The 22,965-nt window shown below is 36.1% G+C and overlaps 2 protein-coding genes across 15 annotated transcripts in view; one reads left to right on the top strand and one right to left on the bottom strand.

The window, feature by feature from the left end:
• SULF2 (sulfatase 2) overlaps window positions 1-3,809 on the top strand; it is a 97,123-nt gene extending 93,314 nt beyond the window's left edge. For all 6 annotated transcript variants that reach the window (XR_009278828.1, XM_058850538.1, XM_058850539.1 and 3 more), the window contains one exon: window positions 1,127-3,809. Coding sequence is in view for 5 of the 6 variants with exons in the window: in XM_058850538.1 (XP_058706521.1) it covers window positions 1,127-1,157 (31 nt within the window). In the remaining variant the exon portion in view is untranslated. The remainder of the gene's footprint in view (window positions 1-1,126) is intronic.
• The window catches only part of NCOA3 (nuclear receptor coactivator 3), a 71,642-nt gene that overhangs the window by 4,688 nt on the left and 43,989 nt on the right, over window positions 1-22,965 (bottom strand). For all 9 annotated transcript variants that reach the window (XM_058850527.1, XM_058850529.1, XM_058850531.1 and 6 more), the window contains 15 exons: window positions 22,705-22,806; window positions 21,718-21,858; window positions 20,405-20,552; window positions 19,147-19,535; window positions 18,011-18,891; window positions 16,323-16,458; window positions 15,057-15,245; window positions 14,329-14,571; window positions 12,819-12,945; window positions 11,936-12,107; window positions 10,869-11,162; window positions 9,261-9,365; window positions 8,648-8,873; window positions 8,246-8,420; window positions 7,540-7,681 (listed from right to left, as the gene is read on the bottom strand). In XM_058850527.1, coding sequence (XP_058706510.1) covers window positions 7,540-7,681; window positions 8,246-8,420; window positions 8,648-8,873; window positions 9,261-9,365; window positions 10,869-11,162; window positions 11,936-12,107; window positions 12,819-12,945; window positions 14,329-14,571; window positions 15,057-15,245; window positions 16,323-16,458; window positions 18,011-18,891; window positions 19,147-19,535; window positions 20,405-20,552; window positions 21,718-21,858; window positions 22,705-22,806 — 3,470 coding nt within the window. The remainder of the gene's footprint in view (window positions 1-7,539; window positions 7,682-8,245; window positions 8,421-8,647; window positions 8,874-9,260; window positions 9,366-10,868; window positions 11,163-11,935; window positions 12,108-12,818; window positions 12,946-14,328; window positions 14,572-15,056; window positions 15,246-16,322; window positions 16,459-18,010; window positions 18,892-19,146; window positions 19,536-20,404; window positions 20,553-21,717; window positions 21,859-22,704; window positions 22,807-22,965) is intronic.

Here is a 22,965-nt window from a genome sequence, read left to right as displayed (position 1 = left end):
CAAACCTCTTGGTATATGTTTTTTGGAAATCTTGGATCATTAAGGTCAAGGCAATTTCAAACAAGTAAAGGCAGATGCTCAGTTGAAGAAACCAGTTATGATCAATTGCCAGTAAAAATTAAAGACCAATAAATCGGTTTTGTCTAAATTTAAACTAGTAGCAGTTACCTAGTGTTGCTGTAGGACACGGTTCAATGTATGATAAGGAAAAGGATAATTTTATTTTGCAACTCCAGTATTTATAGATTCTCAACAATGACCAGGGATTGGATAGTTAGGTTACCACCTTCCCAATCACACTGGTCTTGTGAAACGTCCGTCAAAAGATGTTTCTTGGAAAGAACGTGTAGACATCTATGTTTTTAGTTACTTTCCTGAGAAAGTGGCTAGAAACTATGAAAACAAGATCAGAACGTTTAATTTTCAGGGCAACAACCTAGTGGTTTTTTTACACAATCCAGAAAGAACAAAACCAAGTATCATTTCTCACGAGTAGTGAGTCATCATGTTTTTTCTTGCTCTTTATCCAACTACAGCCTTGCGCTGTGAGCAGAAAAATGAATTTAAAACAGAAAGTAGACTACAAGACAGATTTGTATCTAGAACAGCTTTTTTCTTACCGAGCTGCCCTTTAAAACTTGATGACGACCTGGTAGTTTTCAAACTGCCAGAGCTCAGAAGTGAGGTACAAATTTCAGTCTATTAAAAAGTTACCGTTGCCTGTTACTGTCTCTAAATCTCCCCTTAAAAAGAAGGCAGAGACTTCAATTCATGAAACACCATAATGTGCTCTCAAACTGTGCAGTGGAAAACACAAGTTGAAGTCCCTTCCTAGGCACAGTCTGGTCTTCTTGCCTGAGAGGAGTTGCTCATATAACGCAGTGGTTTTATTGCTAATTGAAGAGATCTAAGATTGGCTTTAGAACCAAAAGGGAGGTTGAATTAATGAGCTTTGTACAGGTTGAAGTTTCAAACACCATTTGTTTCTGTCATACACCTGCTATGCTTTTATTGGTGGTTCACAGTGTTTCCATTGTTTTTTACAGTATGGAACCATCAAAAATACTTTTCTTACTACTTTCTACTAGAATATTATACACTAAACTGCATTTGTTTTATTTTAAAGAGGACAACTATGGGAAGGCTGGGAGGGCTAATCTCCCCCAGCTGCTGCACCTCCATGAGGATACAAACTGGATGGGACGACTCCATGTACAGACTAAATGAATTGTAACATTCACCTGAAGGACTGGATAAGTCTGAGGCTGAAATAGAATGTTTGCACTGCTGAGCTGAATAGAAGCAGTGAAATTATAGGAAATGCTGTCAGAAATACAGGTCTCTGAAATCCACTATTGTACCTGCTTTTTTGCTTTGGATTATACCTCACCTGCTTCATCAGGCATTTTACTTCAAGAAGACACAACTAATGCTGATTCAGGAATTGACAGAGGAGGAAACCCACCCACATCCCAAAGAGGACTGCCATTGCAGTGGCAGTATTTACACAGACAGCTGAAGGGACCTTAAAACAGTTTCCAGTTCATGTGTATCTTTAGTTGTCATGAGAAAAACTTCAAAGCCAAGTACAACTCCGAAGCAAGATGTAGAAAACAAGGATGCTTTTGCATATCACTGGGGTAAAGGCAATGTTGAAAAGAACTTTGAAAAGATTCAGGAAGTGAAGTCAGCAGCACCAAGTGTTCTCAACACCATGGCATTTCTTCAATTTCCTCTGAGGATACATTTTAGCTCCACATCTAGTTGTCCATCGTATTGTCACTATGAAGATTAGAGAAAATCTTGACTACAGGATGCCAGATTTTTGGAGGGGTTGTGTAAATATTGATCAGTGTACTGTTTGAAAATAAATTCCTTCAGGTTGTGAAGAAATTTGTTAATAAAAAAGAGTGTAATGCCCACACACCATTTCTCAAAATGTTAAGGTACTGAAAAATCTCAGTAAATGTACATCTTAAATTTTGACAAAATCAGATGTGTAGGAACATTTTTTTATGTGGTAATATTATACTGTAAGTTCAAAACCAAAACAGTTCCTTTGAAAGAGCAGCATTTGCTTTGCAGTGTAACTTTTACATTTATTTTTAAAAAAGGCAGCTCTGAGAGTTCAATACTTAGAGTCAATAATCTAGTTATACTTCAGCCTGCAAAAAAATAAATGTTCTGAATGACAGTTACTGTTCAAAGCCTTTCATAGGGGAAAAAAACCTGTAATTTTACTAAGGAAGCACAGTGTACAGAATTATCTTAGTAGTTTCATAAGAACATTATTACGTATGTTGTAGTACAGGCACTAGTGGTGAGATTTGTATTTATCATTTCTATCATGTTACTTTGCTACCTGTTTTTAAAGGCAAATGCCTGAGGGTGCTTATGGGACAGACTCAACCAACTGTGGCCTTCACTCCTAACGAAGAGGTATTTTTTTTCAAAGTGCAAACCTTACTTGCCCTTGTAGAAATGCAATATAAAAATATAGCACGGAAATTATTTTGAAACCCCTCCTGCTTTTGCAATTAGGAAAATCAAGCAGAATTATATCCAGGCATATAGATCCCTGGTACCACAACCCCATACTCAAAAGTTGTACTTTAATTTAGGAATGAGAAAAAAACCCTCCTCGAAAAGCAGAGGTGAAGTCTTTGTATATGCTAAGTAAGATTGGACTTGAGTATTTGTATCACATGTGATAAGTCAAATACGCTACCCAAAACTTTCTTGCAAGCTTTTTTAAATTATGGAAGTAAAATATGAATGTCTGTCTTATTCTAGCCATGTATTTTCATTATAACTTGTTAAAATTTCATGGATTATCAGAAAAATCTACTAGATTATGAGATCTTGGATTCATACAAGTAAGTAAAAAAATACTTAAGTTCCCCAAAAACACCTTTTTTTTTTTGCTTTCCAGGGAAAAGTTTTAGCTGTCTGCCATTCCCAGTGTGCATGGAGAAAGAATATGAGGTTAGATTTTTAAAAAATTTGCACGCCCTTGCGTGTTTAGCCCATAGTCCCTGGGAAGGTGAGGTTGTGACTATTAAAATCCTGTAGGGCTACTGTTACTGCACATGTTACTCATCAGTCAGAAGGTTGAAAAGTTATCTTGTCCCTGTATAGAATATACTGAGCTGTGAGACTTGCATGTGACACAAGGAGCTGATATTTAATGAAAGGGTCTTCTAGAGCTTGCTATTTAAGTTGAAAAAGACATAAATTATAGTTGCTGTCAGTGCTAAATGTGTACCTCCTAAGTGAAAGGTCTCAGCTTTTACAGCCAACTAGGATAAAATGTAAATCATTCTTCATACACAGTTTTCATCAGTAAAAGCAGGGAATTTTCTCTGATCTTTACTGGATAATCAGCCTTAAAGTATTAGCTCATACAGTGTCACCAAGTTCTGATTTTAAATAGAAACCTTTATTTACATTAATATCCAAACACAAAAACCAGAAGGGCAGTAACACCTTACAACCAACCCTTTTATAAATCAGTCCCCATGATTTTTCTGTTTTGCAAAATAAAGATACAGATATTACAAGCAATACTTATAAATGTAATCTAAACTTAGATGCAATTCTCAATACCGTATGCCTTCTCCTGAGAATTTTTTAAAATATTGCTCTCAGAATTACATGGTTTCACACTTGCTGTATCATTCTGTCATTGGGTAGTCTTCACATAAATTCTATAATAAAAGGTGTGCGAATTGGTGCAACATTCAAGTAAGTTTTGTCTTGTGACAGAAAAGTGTTCTGAATTTCTCACTTTGGAAGCTGTATTTTAGGCCAAGAAATAAGTACACTACATATGAGTTTAATAAACACATTTTTCTTTGATCACAGATTTTTTGTGATCAAAAAAAGTAACAGAGACATAGAAAAACAACATTCATCTATGCAGCAGTGATCAGAGGTTGCTATACTAGCTAATTCATCTCTTACTGCTGAATAATGTTTACATGGGTTTTATTTTTAAAAAATTCAGAAAAATCTACTGCTATAGGACCAGAGGTAACTAAATGCCGAGAGACTTCAAACTAGATGTACTATTTAGTGCTGCCACAAAAGATGCCATCAATGCATTTTAAAATTGCCCCCTTGCCCCTTCATCAAGTTTAAACTAAAAAGCTTTTAATTCAGAAAAGAGTAGGTACTGGAAAGCACCAGCATTCTAAACAGATGAGAAAAGGATAAGCCTTTATAATGGCAGTCAGGTAAGTATCAGTTATACATAGATGTATAAATAGAATTACTAATTTTAAAAGAAATCATACTGCAATATGTAGATAGCAATATATAGTTTAACAGCTCACCTAATGAAAGTGACCAGTGTTTGTAGTTTCCATCAGTATAATGAACAACTACAAAATATGACTATTTTTCTACTCTGATTTGATATAAAAGGCAAGGGATTGTTGCCTTTGACCCTCAGTAAGCAGCACTTGCTCAAAAAATAGATATGTTCCAAGAAATTAAAAGATAAAAGTTCCCTAGGCTTTTAAAAGTTTTGCATTATAAACACACATTAATTGGACTGAAAATTTCAAATAAATACTGTGATAATCTATATACTCAGTACTAGTGGAAGAGACAGGGTTGCATGAAGTAGATTGACTGACTCTACATTCCCTTTGAAACAGAGTTGGCTAGGTGCTAAGGATGAATTTTTGAGAATATTCATACTGAAACTTCTGTTAAAATGAAAGATCACTGAACAGTCTGAACAATAAAACACCCTCTTGCTAACAGTACCGAGAATAAGCAAAAAAGAACACAGATCAGGGTTTTTTTTTGTTTCTTTTACTCACTTGGGAGAAATCAGTTTTCCATTACACAATGAACAACAGAAGCACCACACATCTTAAACATTTCTGGGTCATCCCTTATGAAGGTTTAGCGGTTTAATTCCTTGTAACTGCAAAAAGTGCAAAGCACCCAAAATGGAGGTGGGGAAAAACCCCCCCATGCTATCACCAAATAATATGTAACCAGACTTAGATACTACTAAGACAGAAATCTGCTTAGAAAATACATTCGTTAATATTAGAACAATCCAGTAAGGTGTAGACATTTGGATAAAGTGTGGCTTAATATCCTTAAAGATTGCTGGATGGTATGTAACAATAAATATTTTGCAACAGACAAACATTTTCAAAGAACATTCAGTGTTCATTAAAACTGACCAAAAAGACACAATCCAGATTCATCAATTGAAAAGGCAACCTACTACAGACAGATGTGTCTGTCCTGACAAGTTGTAAGATCTTAACAATGCAGAGCCACCTTGTCAAAGGTAAAAAGAAGTTCAACAAAAGTGCTCACAGGTGGAGAAAGTATTGAACAACCGGTTTTGTTTTTTTATAAAAAGCTCTGTGTAAAAGATGTAAAAATAAATGAAGTGTTGAAGACCAAAGAAGAGAAATATGTGGGCCAAAGTCACCCAGCTTTCAGAGTCCTTAAATTTAGTAAAAAAAAAAAAAAAAAAAATAAAAATTCTGTTTGGACCTCAACTACACTCAGTTTCCAGAAGTCAATGTCGTTAAATATTTAGCTTCACAAACTCTGCAAAAATGAGTTAGTGACCTACAAAAGTCATATATATGATACATTATTTTAAAGATCCTATTTACAAAATTTATTCACAAAAAAGACTGCAAATTCTGATTCTGCCTGCAGTGTCTTGCCTTGAGTTTTCTGAAGTTATTTTCAAAGATGAAAGATTATTGCTCTCATTTCCATACACAGAAAACATTACATTATGCAGTCTTTTCAAATAATTCTTAAGACTGAGTTTGAGAAGGAACATGAGTACACCCTATCTTCATATTAAGTCATTATCAAAGATATTGCATTAATCCATTATATAGTCTTCTATAAAGTGCACTCAGCTGCACAGCAATATGTAAATATTAGTCACAATTGTGTTTAAATAATTTAAATTGTTCACCCTCTTTTTAACCCTTGGCTTCAACAGATAGGATTTTGGACTAGCAAGTGCCAATTAATTTTGCACTGCTATTTTGTTTGGAAAATCCCTGACTCTTGGGGTAAGAGACTAAAAGCAGCATTTATATTCAGAAATTCATATAAAAGAGTCAAGGTTAAGAACTACATTCTCTGACAGATATTATTATTAGAGAAGTCAGGAAATTCTTACCACCGTGACTTCTCTGGGCACTTTTGTCTGCCTGGGCTCAACGCCTTTGGATAGCTACAGTAAACAGGTAAGGTATACCAGGAGTCTACCCAGCAAATCTATTAAAATGGCATTACCAAATTCACATTTCTAGAGGAAGAGTGCCAAAAATATTAACCACAACATACAGTAATACATAGGCTGTTTCTACTAAAATGTATTTTTGTTAGGTATGGGGTTTTTTTGGTTTGTTTTCCTCTCGATGAGGAAATTGATCACTGGTTTCTGTAAGCCCAGTATGACTTGCCATGAAGAATGTGTCATTTTACTTTCTAACACCAGTGCATTCAGCCATTCTTGTTTCAAGATGTGGTTCTATATGTCAGCAGTATTTCTGTTAAAGAAAAGATACTTTAATCAGAGAAGGCATCTTTACTGAAAGAAATTGTTCATGTACTGTATTTGGAAGAAGGGACCATTGGCAATAAATGCTTAGAAGCAGAATAGCTTCTTAGTGTTTCACTTTGAAAAAATGTTTTTGGAAAATAAATGCTGTCCTAGAATTTCCTAAACACACTATTTGGGTAACCTTATGTCACGTAGATTTGGAAAATCTGACATTTCAGCTTTATATTCTCCTCTTTAGGAAAGGCATTTTTTGTATCAAAGTCCTCCAAAACTTTACTTCCCCCACAAAAGGCCTCATTATTCTGCTCTGAGGACTGCTTCCTCAGGTATGCTGGATAAAATTTCATGAGATACTTTTTACTTGAATAGATTTAGCTTCTGTCAGTGTCACGTTGCTCATCCTAGGTAGTTTGTGGAAAGATTGTATCAAAAGTGTAGTTTGTATTTCAGCTTTCTTTTCTGTGCCTGTTACTAGCACATTTTCACCTTACATGAGGGGGTCTAAATTTTCCATAGTTTCTGGCTATGCATAACTTTTTCTAAGGTATTGTAAGGGCAAGTGTCATTATCAGTGTCTGCCAGAACGATACTGCACTATCAGGATTCTTAGCCTGACTTGTAAGAGCTCTTCTATATAATTTTCAAGATCCGCTGAAGATGCATTTCACAATGTCCATGGGTTTTTTTCTGAGCTTTCTCCAGCTTCAGAAGTATTTCATCATCCTTTGTGCAGTTTAAGGCTTGATCCTACCCATGATACTTCAAAGTCAACAGTTAATCCCAGCATACATCTTAGGTTAATTGTAAATTTGCTTATGTATCATCAAAAAGAAAGTATCTCTTAGGACATAAAATTAATATTCCCACAGATGCAAATACAAGCAAGATAACTGAGAGCAGGATTGTGCCAGAGGAGTGCACTCAATGGAAAAAGAGTCAGCAAATCTTTTCATCAGTCTCGATGTACAACTTACCTGGTCTGGACCCATAGGCAGTCCTGACATAGGCATGGTATTAATACTCATCTGTCCAATATGGCCACTGCTGCCATTCATGTGCATCATACTGTACGCTGCTGGGTTACCTTGATGGCTGAACTGCTGCTGGGGAAAAGAACTGAAGTACAAAAGGACAAATAAAATAACTTTCCAAGAAGTTTACACACTGCTGTATTGCCTTCCCTGCACCAGCTGTCAACACATGAAACATAAAACTATTTTCACATTTACCTGTAGTATCTAGCATGGAATTTATTTTTACCTAGTATCTAACATAGAAACTCCCCCTCCCAAAAGGAATTTGAGTTTTTAGAAATGCACAGTTTTATGTGTATGCCTAATGGAACCTTTTTGGAGGCTATTCGATATTTTGTATTTCCCCACCCCCTTCCCCAAGTTATTTTTTTCTTTAAATATTAAGTTAATATTTAAAGACTGTTGCTTCTGGTTACAAAGATTGTAGAGGTCCAATATGAATCAATGGAGCTAAGCATGACATACACTTAATAATTTTATTTCCTGACTCAGAGCAGGATGAAGGACAATACAGATAGATACTAGAAAGACAGTTACTTTTTCCTCTAGTAAATCCTTTTCCTGCTACATGTTATTTAACATAGTTTCTACCTCCAGCAAAATGAAAAACACTTTTTGAGAAACAGGTTGTAATCATGAAGTTCACCTGTTTCTGGGCATGCTTCCTGAGGGCCAGCCCTTCATCTCTGAGGACTGGTACATTGTTGCTGACTGAGGATGCTGCAGCATAGGGTTCTGTGAGGGTCCAATTCTTGATGATATCATTGGATTGGGAGGGCTTGATACTCTACTAAATGCAGATTCAGGTTGTTGGCTTATTCCTTAAAATAAAACAAAGGAATCAGATACAATATACTTCAGTTATCATCACCTACTACTTCTAGTTTATCTTCTTGCAGTGATTGGAAGGGGAAAAGTCATCCTTTTTTGTAGCAGTATATTCCACTTTTCAGAATGATTCGTATTTAGGTAGTTTGGATTAATAAAAAAAAGGGGAAAGAAAACCAGACAAATGAAAAAAAAAAGCCAAACATGTTAGTACTAGTACCATAATTAGGTGGATAGGGGAATTGCTGTGAAGGAACTTGAGCCATTGGAGGGCCTGTCAAAGCACTATCCATGCTTCCTGAGGCTGTCACATTTGGTGGTGGACTGAAGGCCTGAGGTTGCTGTTGCTGCTGCATCATCATTGCCATCCTCTGTTGTCTAAAATGGTGACTTATCAGTTCCCTGTTACGCTGAGCCACCATTTGAGCATTAAGAAAACCTTGCTGCTATCCCCCAGAGAGAAGAAAAATTGTATTAGAAGATGTTTTTACAAATAAAATCATATCAGAGTCAATCAAATTCATTCCTAAGACCCAGAAAGTCAAGGAAAACCCACAGCCAGTACAAAAAATAGTAATCAAAATATTAAGACAAAAGTTTCAATTAAACTGTCAGTAGTGCTAAACAAATTATATTTTACACAGAAAGACCTGGCATACTCAATTGACAGCATGACATAATGAACAAATCCCCCTGCAATCTCAGGAATAAGGGAGGTAAAAATCCCCCTTTTTTCTTAAATTATGCAGAGGAACAAAACCAAAGAGGAATGCTGTAAAGCCATGAAAGAAGGTTGAAATTCTAAACAGATGGCTACTGTAATAAGTACTTACCTGGGATCCCACCTGTGGCTGCATAACTGGTCTCATCACTGAGTTAGTACCGCTTACTGGATTTTCCATTTTTATTTCAAGCGTTTGATGGGTCTGATTCATAAACTTGGAAAAAAGACATTTTAACACTATTAGCTTGAAAACAGCAGTATCTGAACAAAGTAATGGCAACTCCTGCAAAAAACACTTTCTTTACAGACCACTTGAATCCATAAAGTGCAATGGCTAATTTCTGCGTTGTCTAATGTACATGAAGAACCAAACTATTTGTTTAAACAGCTCAAACACACAAAAAGAAAAACCCTTCAAAAAGTGCAGCATTAACTGGCTTTGGTTTTTTATTTCTCTTGAAATGAGCACCCCTTAGGAATAAAGAGCAGACTATCTATTTGTTTCAAACAATTAGTGTTACAGAAAACAAAGAGAGAACACGATATTTCCTAACACTGCCCATCCCATGTGCGGAGACGAAAGGGTTGAAAAATGGGAGATTGCCAAGGAGAGAGAAGAAGTTGTTTTTAGAATTGTTTTCTCTCAAGGACCAACCATGCACCTGGGAGATGTTAGAAAATACTCTGGCTGAGAAAATTCATGTATTTATGTTTGCTCTCAGATGTTGTCTGTCTATAGAGAAGAAATGGAATTTTCTCACAAAAGACAGCAGGATGTTGTTAAAGTGTTTTAAAAGCCTTTCCCAATATACTTGGGCCTCTCTGTAAAGGTGGGGGAAGGGAGATAAGAGGGTTTGGAGATGTGAAACTACAGCCTGGTGAAGGACTGTGCATGCTCCAGGCCCTTTTGATATGGAATGCAGAGCTGAGGCCTGGGTGCTTTTTGCCCCTGCTAAAATGAGCGTAGCAATATATGTGTCTCTGTTTTTTGGAATCCAAGATGATGGAATAAACCTACTCTTTGCACTTCAGCTGTGTTGTTGTTGCCACCTGCATGTATTCTGTTCACACACCATGTCACACAGCAGTAGTCCAGTTTTTCTAGTTTTATTTGCACACTTTATTTAATACCAGGCCTGCATTTTCACATTGGGAAATCATTGGTGAATCCTTAATCATGCACCAATTTTTTAAGCAGTGTTTTCAACCTAGTGTTAAGATCTATGTGTCTGTATCCTCTCACCCTTCATCCAAAGAAAATACCTGAGATGACATCAAATCACCAAATGGAAAGCAAACCCATATATCGATAAGCCAAAATGATTAGAAAGCACAGTGGGAAGAAAGCAACACCTGATTTACAGAAGAAATACAGCTCCTTGTATGTGCTAGCTGTGAGGTTCTGAAAAAATAGAGATCATGCAGAGTTACATTGTACAAAAGCACTGTTTTAACTAGCAATAGTTTTGTGTGCTGCAGGAACCAATCCAGTCTGTAGCTGGGGAAGCTGATGAAGGAGAAACACTTGTCCTAATAAATGTTCTTCCATTCCTACAGCCATCAGGTTCAATGAGAACCACTGTCAAAACAAAAGATCCACCCTCTCAATCATCTTTTGTAATGTCCGTTGTTATGTATGTGAAGCAACACAATTCTGTGTGCAACTGATTCCATTCTGAAACATGAAGGAAGTGAAAATGTAGGAACAAAGAATTACCTGCTGTCCCTGGAGCCTCTGCTGGAGCTGCATGCGCAGCTGCTTTGGTGTGTTGGTGCGAGGTCTCATCACGTTTGCTCGGGGATGCAAACTTTGCAGAGGAAAATTGCTCGATTGGCTCATCTGATTCATCACTGAATTAAAAGACGGCTGTTGTCCCTGGATGTTACTAAAACCTCCTGGCATTGCTACCCCTTGCCCATAGGGTTGACCATATAACAAAGGCTTCTGGTCAATCATAACTGAAGATTCCTGACCTTGAAATGAATCTTGTTTGGGTTCCAAAGCTTGTCCCTTGAACAGATACAGAAGTGCTTTCACTAGTATATATAGAATACCTAAAGAAGCAATAAAGTTAACACAGCATAATACACCAGCCAGCCATTTTTTGGATAGAACATAGCATGGACAACTACTGTTAGTTCTGTCTCAAAACTAATGAAATAGCAAAAGTGATTTATAATAATAACAATTATTTTTAAATCAATTTTGCTACATGCTGCATACACAGGCAGACCAGTGTCACCAATCAAGCTCTTCTGCACTTTTTGATGCTATTTGTACAAATGATACTGTCATTTTGTGGGTCTTAGCAACTTCCAAATTACAGAATTCCTTTTTCCTGTTTGCTAGCCATGCAAATTCAACCTGGAGCTGAAGGAGAGGGAAGCATCCACATCACTGCCAGTCAATTAATTCGCAGCCTAAGCTCACCTGATGGCAGGCTACTAAGGAAACCCAACACAATTCTCAGCTTACGGAATTATAATAAATTACATCCACACTAATGAACTCCACCTATATATAGCAAGGCATTATGCAATAAACTTCTGTAAGAATATGCCACTTTATATTTCTTGTCATGCACGAGAAATTTAATCCATACTGAGCTTCAGTACCCATTGAACATCACTAGTCAATGTAAAGGTTTCCAAAGGGAAATATATGACTATGAAGATGATGTGAGGAGATGAAGTAAATGAGCAGGCCCTCTTCACTTTCTTTTCAAGTAACAAAAATAATATTGGTCTTTGGAACATAAATGGCCAAAAAATCTGTTTACTTACTTGGTTTACAAGATCAGGAATTCCTAATGCTCTGTCAATTTCTTCCAGACCTGTGACATCTGTATTACTCAGTAACGTGTGCAGCTGATCCAGAAGTGCCCTTTCATCATTCTGGCCTTCCATGTTTGGTGCCGAACATAAAAGATCATCCAAAGAGCTTCTAACTAATTGTCTATAAATAATAAAAAAATAACCACTAAAATAACAGAATCAATAAGGTTGGAAAAGACCTTCAAGATCATGGAGACCAACCTTCGAGCGAATACCACCTTGTCAACGACACTTATAGCACGAAGTGCAACATCAAATTGCTTCTTGAACACATTAGGAATGGTATCTCCACCACCTGCCTGGGTAGCCTGTTCCAATGCCTGACCACTCTTTCAGTGAAGAAATTCATTACAACCATTACAAGGAAAACTACAGTTTTTATATAATGTATTGACCTGGGTATGATTAAGTATTATAGTCACCCAGATGACTGAAGTAAGACTTAACAACTTAAATCCCAAATTTATGTCCTAAAATGTCCATTTGCCTTCTGTGCATCCTTAAATACACATAAATTCTGTTTTGTCGTGGCTTCTGCCATGTGCCACAGAGAGATGATTTCAGAGTCCCCTCTCTTTCTTCTGTGCCTCCCAACCCAAGGATTGATCGATTTTATTAACAATGCCTTTTGTGGAGCTGGGTTAAAAAATATCCAGTATCAGATCACCAGCAGAAAGGAAACATTTCTGAAACATTCCTGAAATGGAATTCTGGCTGCAATCTGTTATCCCCACTGTGTATGCTACATAATTTTATTTCCAGGTCTTAAATTCTTCTGACAGACAGCAAACAGTTGTATTGAGAATTACCTTACAACCTTCCCCAATTCTACCTGTTTTGTGAACCCCGTGATGCTTGCTCCATGGACATCATATTGTCAGGCCACAATCCAGGTTGGTTAGAAGGTCCAGGCTGTCCATACGGATTTCCTCCCATGTCAACATTTATCTCATTTGGCCCTGCATGGTGAAACATTTGTATATTTTTTAAAAACCGAAGGTCTCATCTTGCTCTCCTAGTGTTCACATTAGGATGATCACACAAGTTGTCAAGCAGCGTTGTGAGCTTTCCATTATGTTTTACAGTGTATACACACATAAACTGATAGTCAAGGTAATTTCACATATATGAGACAACAGATCAGACAGCAATCTAGACCTGCTACCCTGTTACAGCAGAATTGCTATTTCTAGTCCTTTAGCCTCTAAATAGGCGCACGTAGACATAGCACTTTACATGAAAAGCAAAACCCCAACAAAAATTCTGGACAATGACATCTGGGTACCAGCAAAGATAAGAGTCATAGTGACATCAAAATCTGGCATTTTAAATTCCAACACAGAGTGGAAATCAAAAGAAACACAAAGTATACATAACATTTTTCTCTTTGGGAGTGCTTTCTTCCTTCTACCTTCTGTAGTACATACAGAACTACATAGGAGAGTTTATGTCATCCCATTATTTCCCAGTATCTGTATGAATCACCTAGCATCTACGATTTCTAGGAAGTTAGGCTGGAAAATTCTGACTTAGTCAGGACTGCACAAATTTCTTCTGTATTTAATCTTATATCCATTTGTTGCATTGAAATAGTAAGTCTGTTTAAGAGAACTGGTAGCTTTCCATTATAAGGAAGTAATGCTGTCTATTTAAGCTGATTCGGGGCATACTGGTATTGGCACAGTAGACTGGAGAATTTTAGCTCTATAGTAAACCTTTGTTAAGACATATAGAACAGCAAAAACCTGCAGGCTTTAAGACTGTTCATATTTTAGACACACGGCTTATTTTCTCTCATGCACACATGAATACTTTGAAGAAAAACAGTATTTGCAATATGGATTTATATGAAATTTGGCTACTTCATGTGAAAAGAATTTTGAAATACTTGAGAGAAAACCTTCTTTAAAAGACATTGATTACCAAGAAGTTAACAGGAAAAGAACAAAACAAACACAAAACAAAACAAATCTATACCATATAGGATGAATTAAATTAACCACAATGCTAGTATCTTCACATATGGAATCATAGTTGCCATTTAGTTCCTGGAATTTAGCAGAGAAGTATTACACTAAAGAAATACACAGAAATTATCCCCCATGAAATCTCAGGACCCAGGACAAATTATGTGTGTATGAGATACACAGCACCAGAAGAAAACAAGAACATCACCAAAAAGTCATAAAATGTCATAGTGAAGGAACGTAGTGAGTTTCTACTTCAAAAAGCCTTTCAATGAAAAACTAGCATTTTACCAGAAGTGCAAAGATTCTTCTGATGAATGCTCACCAAGAAACCAGTGAGACAGTGTTATGTCGGACAGTAAATTAAGAACTTACTCATGTGAATCATTTGCTGTTGCAGCATTGGCCTAGCACCAGGCATGCTGTTAGAGCAAACAGGCAGCCCAGACACAGAGCCACCCTCTGGGGTCCTCGGAAGAGCTGCACTAAATTCAGGTCCCGGTCTCAACACTGAAGCAGAACTTGCAGATTCCAATCTGCAATTCACTTTGGAATTTGGCAAACCCCAGTCTCCTGACTGATGCTGATTCATCACCAGATTTCTGCTGGGAGCACTTGCTATAATAAAGAGCAGAAAACACAAAAATTTATTATCTGGAGTACATGATGTCTTTTGTTTTTAGAATTATTTTCCTATTTTACCAAGAGCAATTGACTCAAGTCCTACAAAAGCATCTAGAGCTTACCATGCCGAGTTCTAAATCATAAAGAAATTATGAGTCTAAATATATGTAAAATTCATAATGACTGGCTGCCACTGTGAACTGTTCTTGCTTCTATATATCAAAAGCACATGTTAAATTAAAAACTCAAGACAGTAAAAAATAATTTAACTAATGAAAGTACTGGTAATGCACAGATAGTGAACAGTTGTGCTTATAATTTTAGCTAAGATAATAATTCAGAAGTATTAATGATGGTAAAATTAAAATTCTTTAATGTTAAAGTTTCTTCTAACTCAAATTTGTATTTTAATCTGGCAACTTTTTCACATAAAAGCTATTTCCTTTACAATGAGAGCTGTTTGTATGCAACCAACAAACCCAGATTTGCTCCAAAATTTTCTTGATTTTCAACCATCCTTGGACTTCCACTGATCAAGTTTTGCTTTTGTAACATGGAGAACGCATTGACATTCCTCACTGAAGCACCTGAGCCCATAGGGCTGTCTAAAGACAAGGCTCTGTTAAAAGGTGGGCGGGTAGTCTGCACAGACTGGGGACTCTTCACACCTGTTAAAGAATTAAAAGATGCATGCAACTGTATATTTTAAATAAAATATGCTATTAATGACTTAAATTAGTCTCATCTCTTTATAAGCTCATATACTTGATCTTAAGCAAGCCAGGAACAATTATTTTACTTATGTTTTCATAACAAAAATTCACATTTTGAACACATACTTAGGACCTTTTGCAGGAAAAGTCAAAGGCAGTTCCCTTTGGCCCTACACAGAAAAAGAGGTTCATTTTAATTTAAGCTCTATAATGAACTTATTATTACAGACTTCTTGATAGATGTAAGTGGACTGCCCTGACTTTGGTTAACTCACACATGGAGGTAGAAACAAATAGTTCTGTTTGGAACAGCAGAAATCCAGACATGTTGTGTTCCTGAGCACAGTGTCCTCTACAGACAATTAACCCACAAATCACTGTGCTTCACAGCCAATAGTGACAGTGACCTTATGTGTTCTTGTACCTGGTTTTATATTTTTCATTATACATGTTTCACCTCCTTTGGTTATCTTAGCAATCCATTGCCCTATATAATCAAGAGATGACCAGTGCCATGAAGGAAAGCAGCAATTGCCATGATGCTGGTCTATTAGCTAGGTTATCCTCCCCTCCTCCTTAGCCTCCTACTAAGGAAGGGCATTCCTTCTGATGTTAAGGAGGAGTAATGATTACAATTTACTGGCCACAAGATGTTTTCATATAGAATAAGAAAGAAATTAAAAGCTTGTCACCAATCCCATATTCCTAGTCATCAGTAAGGGATAAAAATTTTCATTTTTAATTTACAATGCACAGAACATCTTTCCTGATGACTTGTCTCTGAGAAGTCTGTATTAGACAAAGCCAGAATAAACCATAAAGCAAGGAACTGAATGTTATTCATTGTGTATATAGTAAGTGAGTGCTGTCAAGGCAGCTAATAGTGTATATAATAGCCATTTTGCATTACATTTGTCCTTGGACAAATAGGAGATGAAAATATTCTCTAAGGGTTTGAGGATGCGTTATGTTTACATTAGGTAAGAAGAAAACCCTAACTTTAAAACCCAGGTGGTAGATTTGATTCCTTACCCAACAGGGCATTTCCTTGAAATAATGCTTGCTTTGTTCCAGGGTTATTACCATTTGCAGACATAGCACTATTGTAGAACTCTGAACTAGTAAGATCACCTAGAATTGCATCCAAATTATCCAAGTCTCCATTCACCTGAAAATGATGCAGGAAAATACCAAGGTTATTTACTCTCATAGGGCTACACTTCAATTTTTACTTAGCTCCTCACTAATCTTAAAATTTATGACTGGGAGACAAATGTTTTAATACACTGTCACTATCTTGAGCTATCTTGTTCTTAACTTCCAAAAGAACTTCAGATATCATTTAGATACATTTCTTTTAGAGTATTTTGCTTGGGTAATTTTGAGAATTAGCAAAAACCACACAACATTTCAATCTTCACAAGTTACAAAGATAAAAACAACAATGTGAACAACATCAAGAATGTCTACCATTCAGTCTATCATATGCAAAAAGCAACTAGTGAATGCTGCAAGACACGAAAATTAAGCACAGGTTTTTCTGGTGAGTTGGAGCCCTAACTTCCTTTAAAAATTTGTCTTTAAATCAGATGCAGTTTCAACACAAAGATAATTCATATATAGTGGATCCGTATCTTCACAAAAGAAGCTTCTCTGAATAACTTAATTACATCTCAGGAGCAAGTACTGAAATTACATGTTGTGTACTGTTACTAGTGATTTTTCTCTAAGTAGTATTCAAATAATGTTATAAGGTGTTTCATTTATAGTCAGCCAGTAGTTAATATAAAAATTGTAGGAATTTTGTTGTTGTTGTTGTTGTTTGTTTTTGTTTTTTAATTTACCCAGTTTGGGTAAATTCCCAGAATTGGGAAATTCAAGGTCTAAGAAATTTATATATCTTCAGTAAACTCTGCCATAGTGACCAGTACTACATTCAGAGTTCCAAATCTTTGGACTTAAAACCAAAAATGTTACATACAGATTATTATTTTAAGAACACCTGTTCCTAACAAGTGTGCTGCTGGTTTCAGAACAGTTGCTCTATGGTGCTAGTTTTCTGTATCATGACATTTCTTAGAATTCCAACTCTAGAATTTATTTATATGTATTTATTTATACAAATTATATATACATTTATACATTTTAGTATGTATTTATTTGAATGCTGAATATATATATATATTTAGAAGAACATATTCCCTCATTTAAGGAAACAAAAAGAGTGCTAAAACAAATGAATTATCTAAACCATACCATGCCTATTTCAAGTATTGCACATTTTTGTGTACATTTTATAATTTCAAAACGAAATGATGTTTTACCTTTTGCTCTTGTACTGCCAAATAATTACTACTGCCAACTAATTACAAAGGTAGTTATGGCCCTGTTTCCTCCTAAGCCATAAACCCAAACATGTGCTAAGATCTAATTTTAAGGAATAATTTGTAAATATTACCTTAATTGTACCATAACTAATAACATTAGTCCAGGACTTCAGGACATCAGATTTGTAGAAAAAAAGAACCTGTAGTTCTTTTTGTTTGTGCTTTTTCATTCACAATTAAACCTGAATTTCTTGTTTCTCATCATTTGCACAGAACATTTTTAGAAATGTTTGTATGTATACATAGGCATACTGTAGTGTTCTGTATTTAGTCATTCACTTTAATAATAAAATATTGGTTAGCTCACTGCCATCATTTTAAATTATACTGTACCTCCTCTGCTGGCTCCATTTTTATTTTCATCTCTTTTTCTTGACTTGAAGTAGGATTTGTAGAACTTGTGCATTGTCCCATCTTATTATCCACACCCTCTACTTTAGGCTTCAACTCTTTGGAAAGTGGCTCCTTAATATCATCTTTATCTAGTAGATATCTTAGTAAAGCATTGTTTTCTTTCTTCTTTGGGCTCAGTTGATCTTGTTTGACAGCGCCTTCTCCACAGGAGGCTGTGTTATTAGCATCATGATATGTGTCTTTACCAGTAGCTTCAGCTGTGATCTTGGCCACCTCTGCTGGAGAATTACCATTCTGCAACAATTTATGTAAAATTCTGTGCTTCTCTTGCAGGAGCGACCCATGCATGTTTGAGGAGGAAGATACCCCACCAGATGTTGATGAGGAAACTCCTGAAGGACTTGTAACGCTATTAGAAGATTCTTTACAATTTGAGTCTAAAGGTGAGTTTGATGCTCTAGAATGTCCTCTTTCATCTGAGGAGCATGTGAGTAGCTGAAGGAGTTTTTTATGCCCTTTGCTCTCAGATGGTCCTCTCTGACTTTCAGATGCCTCCAGATTTCCCTCTTTACTATCTTTTTCACTAAGGAGATCCCTGCTGTTTGACTGACAGATGGAACTTTCCATTTGGTTTTGTTCACAATACAAACCAGAAGGGCTTTTGGAGTCCTGGGTACTTGTTTTACTTTGCTGAGTTATGCTAATGTTTGAGCAATTATCCAATTTTGGACCCGGTGAAGAAAGTGTTGACAAAAGGGAATTTCCAACACCCTCACTAATGGCTTGCAGAGCACTAAGCGAACTGCTAGAGAAAGTGCTGTTGCTAGTGTTGCTGGCAGATCCCATTGGTGAGTGCATACCTGCATCATGTGACAGAGATCAAACTTATTAGATTACAGTACTGCCTATATCTACTCTTCCTTTAGATTATGTATGACTGCCACATTGAGTTAACAATGTTAAAATACATTTTTACCATGAAGTCAGGTATACTACATTTAAGTAACACATACAGGGTCATATAGAACAGTTAAAATGGATGAAGATGGAATTCAGATAATAGTTCAGAAAAGACAGCTTGAAAAAAAAAATAACTTAGAGCAAAAATAAAATACCTGTAACTGGAGAATACTGGTGTGAACTCATTTTTGGACTCCCTCGATTCCTAGGAGATACCATCAGAGTCTGTTGGTTGGAAGTTAAGCCAGGACTACCATGTGGTGGGCTACTTATATTTAACCCAAAACTGTTACTCTGATAAGCAGAGGACTGCATTCCGGGTCCGGAGTTCACTGGCCCCATATTCCCAGGGCCTCCATATCGAGTGCTGGTGAGCTGACCCACTGCATTGGGATCTCCCATCCCATAGTTCCTGTTCTGCGTTGGTATGGCTTGACCAGGCGACATGTTTGTAAGACCATTAATAGAATTTGTGCTTCCAGTTACAGGTGTTCTGATGTTTTGCCCAAGAGAATTAGGATTTGGCTGATATCCATTTTGTTCTCTGTAAATTCAACATCATCCCCAGAAACCAAAAGAAAACAAATTAAAACCTCATTTGGATTAAATAATTGCCCAAATATTTTTTTCCAAAAAAGAGCAGTGAGAATTCAAGCTTCCACAAAAGCAGAACTAGGCCATGATATTAATTTATTCACTATAGAAATGCTTGATCCTTTGGGGGCTTTGCGTTATAAGCACATACAGTATCACTGCCTCAAAAAGCTTTAATCAACGGTCAGATTATTAATCAGATTTATCAATTTAAAGATCCTCCTTCTTTTACCCTCCTGCTTAGTCAATGCCTGACACCATTCTACTGTGCACATTAACAATGTGTGACCCTGAACAAGCTCAGTTACTAATTTTTCAGCATCTGGAGGCACTCTAATGCCAGAAGGAGACAGATACCCTCCAAAGTGACATTTCAATTACTCTTGCAAAGAACAAAAACAGGTCATAGGAAATACTACTTAAGGTACATTTCAGTTACGGATTATGCATCTGAGAGGGTTTTGTTGTCTTTTTAATTGGTCTGCAAAAGCATGTGACTGAGCATTTCTATTTTCAGTATTTCATCAATGTTATCACAAAAGACTAATAAAAACATAGCACAGGCTTTGTGCAGGTATTGAGAAAAAAATTCTCTTTTGACTGTGACTATGTGTCTTTCTGCCACATAGTTAAAATCGAACTCTGCTAGGTTTACACATTTATTTGTATGCTATGCAGCTCTGCCTCCCAAATTACTCCCCATTGGAGTTTTAATCAGGTAAAAATGTTTTAGTATGCTATTTTCCTCAGGTTATCTTCAAGGTCAGATGTATTTTTAAGAACTGTGACACTTAAATTATAAACAGATACTAATTTCACCTTTGAAGGAAGTGGGTAGAGACAAATCCATGGCGGTCATTATTCACAGGATTTCGAAACAGTTTACTCTTTGTTTGTGCGGTCACTATTGTACCATCCGCTAAAGAAAACCGATACAATGGGGTTTCAGCATGACCTTGTGTATAAGCTGTAAAGGAAATATACAAATATAGTTAATATTTAAAATCCCAAGAATTATTAATATGAATTATAAGACATTTTTGACACAATACCCTTAATTTACTGAAGACTGAAAAAAACCCCGAAGAAACATAAAACTTTAAAAATGAATGAATGAATGAATGAATGAATGAATGAATGAATGAATGAATAAGACTCAAGACAGATACAGAGACAAAGGAAGTATTCCACAATTCCTGCTCTATCAATAGAGGGAAGATAAAACAAACAAGATTATTTTGACACTGCAATATTTTGTGCTCACCAGACACAACTGGCAAAGTTCTACATTTGTTAACAGACTTCTGAGGCTAGATTATGGATTCCATGGCTCCTGCTTGGGAAAGCATTTTTAAGTTTGCTTCAATCAAAAAATTGTGGAAACTACTGGTTTCAGTTTGAGCTTCAAATCTCTTGTTAATGTAGGATTAATTTGATCAATTATGTTGAAGAACTATTAATGGAATGGAAAATCCGTTTATTGACAGTATGAGTTTCTCTTTATTTAATATCTCTTCTGCTTGAATTACTTTGTAAATCCTTCAAAAAGACTAGTTTGAAATAATTAGAAAACATCATCTTTCTTACTGAAGACTGTGGCTGTACTTCACTTATCCATCAAGGTTATCTAATTAGCATTACAAAATATGTGGCACTGGAAAACTGAAAATGTTTTGAGCCCTGTGTCTTGAGAACAAGAAAAAGGCATCAAGACGACTATTAACACTTTCAGAGAGTGGTTCTTTAACAAAGGAAAAAGTGAATTAAAATAACATCAAACTAACATTAACCAAAAATAACAAGCTAATGATAATTAAAAATGACATATCATCATAGAAATATAACTGTCTCTGTCATTGATGTATCCATCTGTGGAAAAACAGTTTCCTTGAGGACCCCAGATCAGGTATTTTCCATGATCATTTCCTAAACAAGCGCATGGGAAAAACAAAACAACTTCCCGTAGAATTCCTCATTCTCAAGAGGTCATCCTCCTGAGGTCATCCATTGTAATTAACAAAACCCATGAAAAGAAAGGAACATAGGCAGAATTTAGCATTTTTGTTTTTCAGGAAAAAAATGCAGCCCCTAGGAGAAGCAATATGATCCAAATACTGTAAACTGATTTTTACCTTCGTGATAGTGGCGTTTATTTGACCATGACTGCCCATCATTGTGGCATAAAAATCTCTGAATACACCGACGAATTATATCTTCAAAGCCAGGTCTCATGGAAGATCGTAGTGAGTTTGTATCAATGTTGACAAGTTTGCCTTAACAGGAAAGAAAATACACAAGTTAAACTCTTTATGTCTATGACAATTCTTTTTGTATAAATGTACATTTCATAAGGCTCCAATATAACCCTTTTAATCACCAAGTTCTGAGCATGCATAAATTGTATTTATGAATTATCTGACACACGGGAATATGACGCTGCTTGTTAAAGCATCACTATTCAAAGGGATTTATATAACTGAGTAAGAGGAGGTTAATCACCCACGGGTCAATGCCAGAGCTTTAGAAAACAGTAACTTTAGTCTCTAGTTACAGGCACCTAAGGGATGCACACAGAGTAAAATTTTAAAAAATACTGAGCAACTACATTGAATGAACACCATAAACACAAACTGCCATCTGAAAAAGTCCCATTTAGATTATACAGCTCTTTTCATTTAAACAGCGTAAACTACTTTAAACATTAGCTCATGTATTGTATAAAAATACAAACATTCTAAAGGACTTCCATTCGCTTCAGTTATGACCTAAAATATTTCTTCTGCATAAAGGAAAGCAGAACATCAACCATTTGAAATGCTAGTTAAAACACAAGTAATGATTTTTACCAACCTACCGAACAGTTAAGAAACATAAGAGATATATACATAAGACATATAAAACATAAACAGAAGAGATATAAACATAGAGAAGACAATGCCTCCCACAGGTTTTATTACACCTCACTACCAACAATGGCATATTGTAAAAAGCAGTTGGGAATTCGCAGTATGAATTCTGTTAGTCACTACAGGTACACAATACATACTCCATTTATTTAAAACAAGAGCACATGGACAAAGAAGACTCCTTCATACCTTCCTCCTGGGTATACTTCCTACCTGAAAGATCATGTCTTGTAATAAAGCTCTCTGGATTCGCTGGAAATACCCTTTCTGCAGTTGTGATACGACGTGCCACACAAATCATGCAGGACTGCAAATCTGTATTTAAAAAAGAATGTTTCTTCTTTCTTAATCCCCTGTTTTACTGTATTGAAGAATCTAATAAAATAGCTGAAGCATCTTTTGTTGTTACAATGGACACACAGACAGTAAGGATTAAAGTTGCTGAGTTCTTGAAAATGGTTTGCAAAACAACAA

This window comes from Poecile atricapillus, chromosome 15 (genome assembly GCF_030490865.1).
Source record: "Poecile atricapillus isolate bPoeAtr1 chromosome 15, bPoeAtr1.hap1, whole genome shotgun sequence".
Lineage (NCBI taxonomy): Eukaryota > Metazoa > Chordata > Aves > Passeriformes > Paridae > Poecile > Poecile atricapillus.
This window is presented reverse-complemented; position numbering and strand designations above follow the sequence as displayed.